Source organism: Gallus gallus, chromosome 1 (genome assembly GCF_016699485.2).
Source record: "Gallus gallus isolate bGalGal1 chromosome 1, bGalGal1.mat.broiler.GRCg7b, whole genome shotgun sequence".
NCBI lineage: Eukaryota > Metazoa > Chordata > Aves > Galliformes > Phasianidae > Gallus > Gallus gallus.
In genome coordinates this window covers 68,955,141-68,968,457 of record NC_052532.1, presented here as the reverse complement: position 1 = coordinate 68,968,457, position 13,317 = coordinate 68,955,141, and the positions used below count along the sequence as shown (strand labels likewise).

Here is a 13,317-nt window from a genome sequence, read left to right as displayed (position 1 = left end):
AGCCCTGGGCCATAGGGTGGGGAAGGCGCCAGGGCACCTGGCATCTCTATGCGTGCTGAGGGAGCTGCCTTTGGTCAGCATTAAGGAAAAATGGCTGCTGACCTCGACTTTCACTGGTTCAGCTCAGGTTTTCAATCCTGCTATTGCGAGCACCCTCCTGTAGGAAGAGCTCTGCAGAAGCAACTGCCTTTTACATTTGTAGGAAGCCTTCAATGAATACAAACTTATTTTTGTCTTTATTAAAGCATACACACCCTAGCTTTCTATTTTGACTGCCTGTGAGTTGTGATTTCCTGATAAGTCAGATATTTTTAGACCAACACCACACAGTCACAGAACGCAACCTCTGCCAATAATGCGAGTGTGCAGTCAACAGGACAACAATGTTCTTGAGAGGTGCTTCGGATTAATACCTGCACCATAGAAGTTCTCTGTATTAAGGAACAGTAAATGCTCAGCAGCAGGTGAATTGAAAGTAATTAAGAAACAAAACTACTTCTAACTCAGAGCATGAGCACAGTATTTTCAAGTTTAGGGCAGCATTAATGAGTATTTACTCAATACATCTATAATGCAACAAGCTCAACCATTGCAGACTCGTGCAGTACACTGACACAGTCCTACAGGCAGTTGATGAAGTGTCTTCATCACAGTTTGTTGAGTGTATTGTCTATGTTTCCATGATTTATTACTTCTTTGACTTTCTTTCGTGTTGGGAGAAACACTGACTCAGTTCAAGCATTCTCAGAGCAGTGGCTGCTAATTGTGTGAGCTCTGTTTACCGCTTGAGAGCTCCAGTTTTGACAAGTCTCTTGACCGCATGTTAATAATATGTATGATTAATTATTGTTATGGGCATTCGCAGAAACAAACTGGATAGGTAACACTTCAGAGCTATTATTTCTTTCTGAACAAACAATAAACACAGTTTTGTACATTCTGCAAGGATAATGGGTGAGGAAAGAAAGTGCTGCTGGATGTATGTGGGGAAAAACTGCTCCCAGCAATCCCAGCATGAATCTCCAAGGGCTCTGTTGGGAATGATGGACAGCTGGCCAGAGGCACTGCTTCTTCTGTTACTTGATAAGCATGAACATCAAGCAGGCTGTTAGATGATCCAGATGCCAGAAGCCATCATCATTTCACAAACAGGTGAGACACATGAGATGGGACGAACTGTGGGTTCTGGTGGACAGAAAGCTCAACATGAGCCAAGACTGCGTACTTACAGTCCACCTGCATCCTGGGCTGTGTAAAAACAGATCTGGCCAACAGGGGAAGGGAAGTAATTGTCCCCTTCTACTCTGCCCTTGTGAGGCCCCATCTGGAGTACTATGCCCAGGTCTGGGGTCCCCAGCACAAGAAAGACATGGGCTGTTAGAGTGGTTCAGGAGGAGGACCATGAAGATGGTCAGAGGGCTGGAACACCTATCCTATGAAGAAAGGCTGTGGGAGCTGGTTCACCTTGGAGAAGAGAAGGTTCCAGGGAGACATCACTGAGGCCTTTCTGTATTTAAAAGGAACCTACAGGAAAGATGAGGAGGGACTCTTTATCAGGGAGTGTAGTGACCTTCCTCATCCAGTCTCATCCCTTCTGGGCAAACCAGCTATCCTATCCTGGACCTTCACTTCTTTGCATACAAGGATGCACTCCAGTCCCTGGGGAGACAGATGTGTCTGGAGTGGAGATACCCATGTTGGGGGCTGCTCATGAGGCCCCCCAGTGAGTGGCACACAGTGGTGGGGACAGAGACAGAAAGGTCGATGACAAAAGGAAGGTGACTGGCAACAAACACATGTCCATGCAAAGCAGCTCTCCCTTCCTTATAAAACATAAGGTAACAGATGCAATCAGAGCAGCTGCACCATGCAAAGGCCTTATAAAACAGCTAAAAGAAATACAAATGCAGGTTGAATTGTCCAATCAGTTTAAACTGTGTTATCCTGCATAACTTCATTATTTCTGGAAAATTTGTCTCAAGCTGTTAGGCAGGAGGGTAGATTTCTGTTAGCCTATGAACGTTTCCCTTGCAAAAGCAGCAGCTGCTGGATGGACTGCTATGCAGGGCAGCCAGGATTGTTTCTGCAGCACAACTCCATCAGTACACTGAAGGCTCATGACATCCTCAGAGCAGAAAGCACTGAATGAAAACAGCAAGCTCATCCGCATCGCCATTCCCCATTGTGGCCTACGGCACGAGGCTGGCTGCAAGCTGGGAATGGAGCCTTCAACACACAGTGTTCCAGCACCAGAAGCCATTTTGGTGCTGAGGCAGAGCAAATGGTGGGAGAACAAGGGCATGTTGTGCACAGGCCCAGTGAGGTTAATTGCTCTGCGCAGCATTAGCTTGTCGTGCTCTAGAGGAGAATGAACTTTGCTGTGTGTGGAAATAAAACATGATACGCTTCTGGAAAATAAAAGCTTGTTCCTTTAATCTATTTGAAAGCTTTGGTACATCAAAATCCTGTCAAGAAGAGGTATCTGATCTAACTGGTGTGGACAGTCACAAAGGCCCTGATCGACACCTTTGTCAAAGAGCAGTTCCTGAGAGGCTGCAAAGGGTCACGGGCAAGGGACGTGAAGGGAAGCACCACACCATGGGGTGGGAGCCATCAGGCATCCCTCTGCTGCCAGCCCCTCACAGCAGTGTGCCTGGCCCCACAGTGTGGAGCCACAGAGGCAGGCCTGAGGAGAGGAAGGCTGCAGGGTGCACCACCTGGGCCAGGGGAGGGGCCCAGAAGAGAAAGGCCGCAGAGGCGTTCTGACAGGGACTCAGAGGGATTCCCACATAGATACAAAAGGATTCCCATGTGGACATGTCCTCAATAGGTGGTGCTTGTGCAAACCAGGGGAGCCTAGATAGGCTGCCATCTCTTTAAAGGAAAACTCCATCTGGGGCCATGAGCAGCTCACCACAGTCCTTCACTTTGGGCTGCAAATACCTGCTATTACCAAGAAACCCTAAACAAATGAACAGCATTAGATGAAGATCAGGACAGAAGAAAGTGGCATATTGTTGTTCCCAGAAGCTCTGCTGGGAAGGGACAGGAGGTCCCCACAGGACACATCGGAGCCCTTCTGGGATAGGACAGAAAGAAGTTTTAGAAATAGCCTGGCTAAAATTGAAATTGTTTTAATTTCCTGACAAAGTGAGGAAAAAGCAACATAATGGAAGTATACAAAATAACAAATGGCACAAAGAAGGTACATGTAAGCACTCCTATTTACACTTTTCACATAAAAAGAGAACAAAGGGACAGTCAATAAAGCTGAATGGTGGCACTCTTACAGGGATAAGCGAAATGCTGTTGTTCCAATGCACTGTGTATCATCACCCGGGGAACTCGCTGTTCTAACATCTCTCTGAAATCTCAGATGCAGAGAGTTTCCAGAGAGGGACAGGAATGTACCTGACAGGACATTTGCAGTTATCTTGGCTATATGTGAGTTACGTTAGCAGTGAGCAATAATACGAGTTTTTAAGAGAGAAATTCACATACAAACAAGAATAAATGAAGAGGGGCAAAGATCCCCACGGGCAGATTATTCCAAAAATTGCCTTCAAAGGAATGTCTTGTTCCTCCTTCCTCTGAAGCACTTACGTTGGCTGTCAGCATGCTCAGAGTCTGCAGAAGATGAACTATTTCTCTCCATCCCCTCTGGCTGCCTACTGCAGCAGCGCTAGAACGCTGGCACTGTCTCCTGCCCAGCGTGGCCTCCAGTCCCCACACATGGCCCTGCTGAGCAAGACAGGGATTTTCACCTGTCCTCCAGAAAGGTGCCTTGCTGGATGCCTGAAGCACTCTCCTTGAAGGTCAGAGACGTTTTGGGGGTCTCTAGCTTCAGATTCTCACAAGCAGCAGCATCTGACATCCTGAATCCAGCTCCCCAGATTGGGGTGCACTGTGGTGGGTAGGGGAAAAGGCAGCCGCTCTGGTGGGTGCCGCATCCCTGCTTGCTCACTCCTCGTAGCCAAGGAACATTTCACATCCCCATCCATATGTGCCTGAGAGAGGTAAAAATAATCTCGCTTTTTTTTTCACTGACATGCAGCAATATCTCCCCTAGTCCTCATTGAAATGAACAGAAATTTATCTCGGTAACAATTCTGCCTAATGATGGGAACGCACATTATTACTGATACACACCAGCACACCTTTGGGAGTGATCCTACCTGGATAAATAGCAGTGAAGGTCAGCCCTGGGGAGGGGGGTGGAAAATAACTTGACAGCTCATCCCTGAATTTAAACAGAGCTGACAGTTGCAAAAGCACAAAACCTTCCCTTTCATGGCCTCGTTCATCTGGGGTAGATTGGAGCTGGGGCAAGAAAACGAGGCTTTTGATGGTGTTCACAATGCTAAAATAAAAATGTCCCCTTGCTTAATCTCACAAACCTGTATGGCTTGTGACTGCACAGATTCAACCCAGCACTCAAACTGTCCACCCCCCATTTCATTGCCCATTCCCAAAGGGCATCATCCAGCTTTAGAAGGTGACAAGGAAGACCAAGACTTCCCAGAACGGAGCAGGACAAGGACCATGATGCCCTGCTGGTCATATCACAGTGACCATCACTGTGTCGGCTGCGTGACCCATGGAACACTCCACCCTCTGTGCCAGCTGCCCCCAGCCATTCATGATGGCAGCTTCAATACCCCAATTCAGTACCCTCAGGCTGGCTCCCACAGCTGTACAACAGATGCTCCATTACCTGGGGCTGAGTGTACCAGGAGGATATAAAGAGGCCTTGTGTTTTGTTGTTTCTTTTAAGACTTTATTTGTCTAACATGCTTGACCAAAAATTACAACAACAATCAAGTTATGCCAAAATGATTAAATAACCTTTAAGCTTTCATACCTCAAGTAGTTTAAATGATATTTTGAAGTAACAGCTGCTTTCATATCTTTTTTCACATAAAAATACACAGTATTTTGAAGATACCTTAGGAAAAATTATTTTTAAGAGAATAGTTTATGGTCGACATAGAAATTTTGTTGAGGCCAATAAAAGGACCTCTTCCCTCCACTTTCAGCATTTTAGCATCTTAAGTGCCATGAGTGAATGTAAACATTTCAGACTTCTTTAACATACAGCCAATTTCCTGCCACGTTTGTTTCGAAACGCTCAAACTGTGACTAGATTAGACACTTTAACTCTAACTGCATGCTATTGTTCATCTTCCCAACGATGGTGGGAGTTCACATTGAGCTATGAATTTTAGTCTTTGCTGATTTAGGAGCTGATCTCGCCATTTCTGCACCAATGGATCTTACAAAAAGTAGACCCAGCTGAATTCAATGGTGGGCTGTTCTTGTGCTGTGAACTGTTCACTCCAGGAAACGCCTGCTCATTTCTATGTTTGTTTTTTTGTTTGTTTGCCTGTTTTGGAAAAAAGCAGCAGATCAGTTTAGATCCCAAGTCACCCAGCTGCTCCAGGAATTGACAGCTCTACGGCTTGCCATGTTTTTTGGTCTCAGTGGGCCCACAGCACGTCAGATCCTGGCTTCGAACTGCACAGCTTCCAGCATCCATTGGATGAGCACTCAGAAAACCTCCAAAAAAGCAATATTTCTGCCTGCCTCCCTTAGAGTTGTGGCTGCTAGCCTGGGTTGGCAGAGCAGGAATTTTAATGTAGATGCAACCGCTACACCAAGCTCACATTCATATTCATACATCAGGCAAAAAGTAACTGATACTACCATCCACTGTGTGTGTGCACATAGGAGCTATGCACACAGCTGAAAACAGTCCGGTATTGATAGTGCGATGAGTTGCCTAATTTGTGTGAACATGGTTAATATGTAAATGCAGTCAGCCCCAAACACAGAATGTCAACATCCAGGTTCCAGCAGTTAAACGATCTCCATCTAGGCAGAAAAGCTGCTCTGAGCACGGAGATGTTAGTCCAAGGCAGAAACCCAATTCTTGCAGAACAGATTTGAAGCAAGTATTTCTGTAAGTTTGTAGACCATTCTCTAGCTTCTGCCCAGGACTGCACAGAAATCCCAGCAGACTCAACACCTCTGCTAACCTGCAGGAGAGCTGCACAGGTAGGATCGGTGCTAACCATCCCCAGCAGCTCCTGTGTCACCCCTTGCTTTGCCTGGATGTATCTACACACAGCACAAGAGACAGATTTCACCTGGGTTTATGGTTTTGTCTTGGGCCTCCCTCAACAGTGCCCATGAATGGGTACATGGCCATGACAGGTTTTGTGAGGCAACCTCTGCTCTGTACCCACTGGCGTGTACTCCTCACTCACTGCACTTACGCTACTACATAGCTACCCAAAAACAAATGCCCAAACCCCACCTCTGGATGACCCCCCCTTGAAGTCCACAAAGTTTCCCAAAGGACAAAATGATCACAATGACATTTAGTCACAGCTGACGTGAGCCAAATTCAAACCAGAAATCTCACTATTGGCTGCATATACCAGCAACAAGTTTTACACAAGTAGTCCCAGTGGGTTTTATTGAAAATTTCGGTACTGAACACTGGGTTACTGGGTGTTGGGTTTGTTTGTTCTTTTGCTTTTTACGGACAATCACGCATCGCCTTACCATATGAAAACACAGTTATACTTCTTCATTTTTTAAGGGAAATGTCATCTTTTTTTTTTTTCTTTTTTTCTTTTTCCACAGGCGAGGCCAGGTTACAAATTCCTGAGTTTATACTGCACTTAACACAGTCTCCCTTCTCCCTTGGATTCTGAGCTGTTTACAGCATGCTGGCAATATGCATCCTTTCCCTTAACGTCAGATGTAGCAAACTTCATTCCAGTACAGTGAATTAAGACCTCTACTGCATTGGTTTGGTATAGATGCAAGGACTCAAGACCTGGAAGGCCTGAAATAATAGCTTTCCTCCTGTGGCTGGTCATTCATGTAGCATCTTTTGTGTTTCCTGTGTTAAGGGAAAACATCTTTAACATCACTTTTATCAAGAGCTCAATGGGAAACATCTGAAATGAGGAAATCCTAGTCTAAACTCTTATGTTTAAACTGCAAACTTTCTTGAAGAAACACTCCCCTGAAAGACACTGTTCTTTTAGTTAGTCCAATATAACGTACGGTATGTACAAAAGTCCCTACTTGAGAGAGAGAGAGATGTATATGGATATATATGTGGAATGCATTCACTTTTCTGTGTTCACAAACATTTTAATGGTGTATGTCTTTAATCTGCTTCCGGCACCAAAATGTCTTTGTTCATCATCCATTTTTGTCACTCAGGTTTATCTGTGAAGAGCTAGCAGGAAAAAGAGAAGAAGGACTTTTCTTGTTGAATAGTTCCCTATTGGGATTCTCAGTCAGCAATATAAAGTTGCTAATGTGTTGGGCACAACATGAAATCCTTTATTATAATCATGTATTCCTCGGAGTAGGTAAGTCAATAACTATAGGTGGATTTAGTGGCTGGTAATTCACAGTGCACACAGATGCATTCACGTAGGTAGTAGTTCCATCAGCCATGACACCATAACCTATGAAGAAAGAAGAGCTGTAATTACTCTTATTAGTCGCTCTTTAAATCATTTTTATTATTTACCTTTATCACATAGCAATGATGAGTGGCACATTTATTACTCAGAAGGTATTTAAAATTTACCTTAATGGAAAATGTGAAGTCTCTTGGATGAATATCATCTTTGTTCTACAGTAGAACATTTTGCCACATTGCATAAGAAAACGAAAACTGACCCCCACTAGATAGAGGCTATCATCTCTTGCAGCTGCTCCCCAAATCTCCTTATAAACACTGGTATTTCTCTTTGAAGAGCTTTTTACTTCAAACCTCCCCATTTTTAGAAGGGATAGGAAGACAGAGCTTAGACAGTTTCAGCATTAAAAAAAAAAGACATACTTCATTTAGATTTGCAGTCATTCATGCACCAAAATTTGGGCAATTTTTCTTCTTCTACCTTTTTTCCCCATGCTATGCTATACATATTTTAAGCAACTGATGGAGAAAAAGGATGATGTGACCAAGGGGAGGATGTATGCATATACACATGGTTGGGATTGGTCTCTGTAGGAACCTCTTCCTGTGTGTTTGATCTTGGTGACTAATTTCAATCAAATCTGATGGAAAGATTGTAAAATGTCAGTCCAGGAAGAGAAAAACGACTTCATTAATACATTCTCTTACAGACAAGGTGAATTCCCACCACAGACGCTGTAACATTTTCATAGGAGAAAACACCTCCAGAATGTCTCACCAGTAGGGAAGAAGTTTTAACTACATCTCATGTCTGACTAGGCATTCAAGACACTCTCAGAGCTAAATCTGCAGGAAATCAAGCTTCCAGTTCTTAAACTTGCAGAAATACAGTGAAGTGCTTTTTGAAAAGGTGAAGAAAAAGCCCTTTAGCTGAAAATTAAACACACTCTCCACTGTCAAAATTTTTTTCATGAATGTGTAGGAGAAAGCATGAGTTTGATAACACTAAAACTAAAAGCTTCATTTTGGAAACTTTCATTGAACTAAATGCAAGTATTATGATCAATATCATGAAATGCATTCACAATCTGAAACACGTGATTTTGGGAAAATCATCCAGTGGAAGGCTTTTGTACTAACACTCCATCTTACTGTTAATAAAGTGAATAGTGACACATATTCACTGCTTGGAGGGCTGCTCCTATTTTATTATGTTGGCGCACAATGTTGGAGGCGGATATTGGTGGTATGGCAGTAGAGGCTGAACCTTCCCAACAATATTCCATTTTACTTTGTTGCTGTGTGACAGATGGCAGCAGAGGGGCAGTCTGACAAAATGGCGTCTGGCATGGAAGTGCGCATGAAGCAAAGGGGTGTCATTGAATGTGGAAAAAATGGTACCCACTGACATTCATCAACACTTTGTGGATGCTTATGGAGACTGAACAGTGGATGTGAGCACAGTGAGGAGGTGGGTGGTGCATTTCAGCAGTGGTGACAGTGATGTGAAAGACAAACCACGTTCCAGATGGCCATGAGGATTTTTATGAGCACGGCATGCAGGCTCTTGTTCACTGCTGGCAAAAATGCATAGCTAATGATGATGACTATGTTAGAAAATAGTGTCCTGTAGCTAAGAATTTGCTCTATCACACAATGTTATTGTGCTCTTTGTATCAGTTTTAGTTTCCATGGAAATAAATAGGAGGCATTACTTTCGGAGCAACCTACATGCACTAACGTGGAACTATTGCTCTCCTAGGCACCTAGGATCCTAGATTTTTTTTCTGAAAGCAATTTCATGTCTTACAGAAGCATTGTTAATTGTAGCATTTGCAAACAAAGATCTAGCAGCCAAATAGCTTTCTTTTTTGTTCCTTAAAATACCCTGAAAAATGCAGGGCCTCCTGGACTCCCCATGGAAAAACCACATTATAATCGGGGTGTAGGGAGGGAAGAAAACTCTGTCAGGTTCGTGTCACAGACATTTCTTTACATCATGTGCTGTTTGCCACAGAACAACTGTCCTGTGTAAAACACAAGCTCCACCAAGGACAGTCTGCATTGCTGCTGGGACTTTCTGTCTCCTCAGCTACACATTTGAAGAGAACAAAATAAGCTTGCTAATACATTCTTTTTGCTGGAAGATTCATCACACTACAGTTTTCACTCTTCCTTTACTGCCAGCAGAGTTTCCTTGGGCTTGACCTCCACCAAGTGCTGGCTGTAATTGGCAAAGCAGTATTTCAGCTGGAGCCCCTGCCAGGCTTCTCATCACCACCACGTCAATCAGCAGCAAGGCCATGTGTAGCAGTATTTTTTGGCAGAGACAGCTGTGCAGAGGGGGAATAGGGAAGAAACATTTCTTCTAAGCATCTCTTCCTCCCGGATGTTCAGTAAATGACTGCTGCAGATGTAGCTATACTCAGTCAGGGGAGGAACTCATCTGTTCAAATCATGCATTCTCTCTACAAGGAGGAGCTTCGTTTGCACAGCCTGTCTGCAGTGGGAATTCTCCTCTGCAGAGAGTTGCCATCCCACTGCAAAACAGGCTATGCAGCTCCCCATTTGTTTTCTCTAAATTATGGTAGTTTACGAGAAGAGTACGTTGTTTCTGTGTTCTGCTACCTCCTGTGCCAACTTATTAATTCACATGATTTACCATTCTGTGGAGGTGCCACTCATTTCACTTGGGAGCCAAAGCTGGGCTTGGTCTTAGCAGATGTGATTCTGTTTACCTGCCTGAAGCTTCCTGGCTCACTAACTGTTTGCCTATGTCCCTTGCAACTCACTTGGCCTAACGTTTCTGAAAAGACAACGAGTTTGAATTGAATTCACCAGCTTGTACAGATTCTCAAAGCCTGCTGTAACACCAAGATGTTAGGAAAAAATACTGCCTATGCACCGCTTGTTTGCTGTGTACTTTTAACAGCAATTTGGACATTAACTGTGCATTAACAGGTCACCACAGATGAGAAAAGAGAGAATGAACTTCATTCCTGCCCTCTAAAATAATGATCTCAATGTCTTCTCTGTCAATTTTACAGCAGCACACCTCTAACCACATTTAACCTAGCAGGGTCAAGACTCCAAGCAGAAAGTCCAAGTGGGATTTTTTGTGAAAGGCAACAATTCTTCACAAAAGCAGAAGTATCCGAGTGCCAGCTACTCCCATTTTTCCACTTGTTCATTCCTACACTGCTGAAACCCACAGATATCCTACACTGAAGTCCGGAGCAATCTCAGAAGCAGAAAGCTGGCAGTTGTGGAGCACCTTTTCCTGCCAATCAGTTAACACTGCCAAGAGCAAAGTAGCTAATAATACATGCTTACATGCCGATGGGCACGTTTCTGCACAGTCCAGTGGTTTCTTTTGGTGGGGGCATGCTTGAAGACTTACTGCCACTGTACGTGTACTGGACAGACTCCTCGGTAGCAGAGGGCATCTACCATACCCTTTGCCTGGAGACAAACTCCTGCTGTTCCTGAATTCAGCAGCACACATTTGTTAACATTTATTGACTTTGTGAAGAGAACTTATTTTTTCCAGTTAAAAATCAGTCAAGAGAAAGGCCATGTTTTGTCCGGCTACAAAACACTTCCCTTGCCAAAGTACATAAATACACGAAGAAGCATCTTGTACTTCTACACAAGTCAGTGGCTCCGCATTTTAAATTCATATAGGCACTGATGAGGAGAGACAACTTTTATTGTCCAATCTTAAAGAATAAGCTTCAGAAGTACCCCCTAAAGAACTCACCCGTTTTAAAAACACAGAAACAGAGACACAAAGAACTTGCATGAGTTACCTTAAGTCACAGAGTTTCGGAAGAGGAAAATACAATCTATTGATCTTAATATTTAGTCCCTTTCTGCAACTACTGTACTCGTACTGTTTTACTCACAGTAATCCTCACTGTGAAGGAGGCATCACTCTATTTTATAGATGAAGAAACTAAAAGAGAAGCTCAAGTACAAATACTGAAATGTGAGTATCAGCCAATTTCATCTGAATATTTGCAGCTTTCAGATAAGTATCTGAAAAAAAAGAATTCAGATAAGTATCTGAATTCCCAAAGTGCTAGTCCAGACATTCAAGTTTAAAAATACTGGTTAAAACAGACAAGTTCTGTGTTTGTGGGTTTTAAGGACATACAGAAAGAAATGTTTTCTGACCTTCATGGATATGTCCAAACACATGAAGCCTTGGCTGTATTCGTCTCTGGACTGTGTTCAGCAGCTCTACACATCCTACCCGTTGCATTTTCTTAGGTACCCAGTCTAGAAAACCTTTGGAAAAGAAAAGAAAGCTTTAAAAGAAGACAGATTATTTGCAAAGCCATACTGCTGTAGTATTCAAAAACATTTCTGAGATTTAATATCTCATGGCCTCTCACAAGCAGTCAGAAGAACTGACATGGAAAAAAATGGTGTTTGCTTTGGTAAGTAGAAGAGGAAAGAAGGAAACATAAAAGCTCATCTGAAGAAACTCCTGTTTTTAAGAAACTCCTATGATAACTCTTGCCAATAATTTTTTGAGGGAAAAAATCACTGCAATTAAAGCATTTTTTGCACTGTCGTTAGCAGGAAAACTTAGTGCTTTACCCATTCTTCTTCCTTTAAGAGACTGATGATTAAAGAGCTGCATATCCAAGGTGAGTCTCTAAAGTTAAACACCTAAATGAACACTTATCTGTTTAAATCCAGCCCTGGGATGTAGTTATTGAAACGGAACACTTTAACCAACGTAATGAATTTGTGTGACCAATAAAACTACATTGTTTTCACATTGACTCTTATGTTAGTGGAACTGGGGTGAGGAACCCAGAGCATACCTAAGAGCATCCTCAAGTAGAATCAGTTTAAGGGCTTCAGGTAGCAAAAGAAACTTAGCCTTTGTGCAATAGATATGTTTGTAAGTGCTGAGTTTAATTCCACAGATCTGTATAAGAATTCACTTTTTGTTAAACAAAATGAGACAAAAATGTACATCAACTTGCTTCTATGTCCATAAACTTGCTGCCAGCTGAAGTGTGTTGCTTCCCTCACAGCTGTATAAGACGGATGTTATTGTGTTAGAGGCTCTGGAAGAAACCCCTCTTGCTTCCTTTCCATTCTTCGGTCATTTTTGATCAGGCTCAAATTTGGAAAGGTAAAAGATACCATTGTTCTGTTTTTCTTTAGTTGTTCTGGTACTGTCACTGCATGCCTGTCATAGCTCTGCATCTCTGACTTAGACTGCTGCAACAGCAGGAATATATTGTGCTTTTGAGAAAACTGCTGTCTGTTAGGGAGGTGCAGAGTCTGGACCTGGTTTTCATATGTTTACTTTTGAGGTGCAATCAAGCATGGCTAAGTAGTATCTAACCAGCTGGCTTAAAAGGCCAGAAGTGTGGTATTCAAGCTCTTGGAAAAGCTTTCAGCTTTACTGGAGCTTCAGAGTAGGCTCACACATTGAAAAACACCTCTTTGGATGCCTGAAAACTGAGCTCAGTGGGTTTTATCAAAATAAATGATAGAACTTTGCCCTGCTATCACAGTCACGAACTGTGTCACGTAGTGGATGCTGGCTCCTAATTTATTCAGTTATCTCTGAAGATGCCGCTTAGCTGCCAATGACGGGATGTAGAAAGAGAAAGCCAGCTGAATTACAGACAGAGCAGGTGAATGCACCCAACACACTTCAGAATTCACTGTAGGAAATAACAACTATTTAAGATGTCGCAGTGAAACCAGCAGTTCCTCAGGAATTCAGTTCACGTGGTTTTTTTTCCTTCCAAAGGAAACACGTTATAACTTTGGGCTTTTTTACTTCAACGATTTGAAACAGTTAATTGTCAGAATTGTCTGCGGTGAACATAAAGGGAAAA

General features: G+C 43.0%; 1 protein-coding gene across 11 annotated transcripts in view; it reads right to left on the bottom strand.

Moving 5' to 3' along the window:
- Positions 1–4,755: 4,755 nt before the first annotated feature.
- Positions 4,756–13,317, bottom strand: part of MPPED1 (metallophosphoesterase domain containing 1) — a 63,299-nt gene continuing 54,737 nt past the window's right edge. For all 11 annotated transcript variants that reach the window (XM_040703111.2, XM_015291244.4, XM_046902465.1 and 8 more), the window contains 2 exons: positions 11,624–11,737; positions 4,756–7,490 (listed from right to left, as the gene is read on the bottom strand). In XM_040703111.2, coding sequence (XP_040559045.1) covers positions 7,372–7,490; positions 11,624–11,737 — 233 coding nt within the window. In that variant the 3' untranslated portion in view covers positions 4,756–7,371. The remainder of the gene's footprint in view (positions 7,491–11,623; positions 11,738–13,317) is intronic.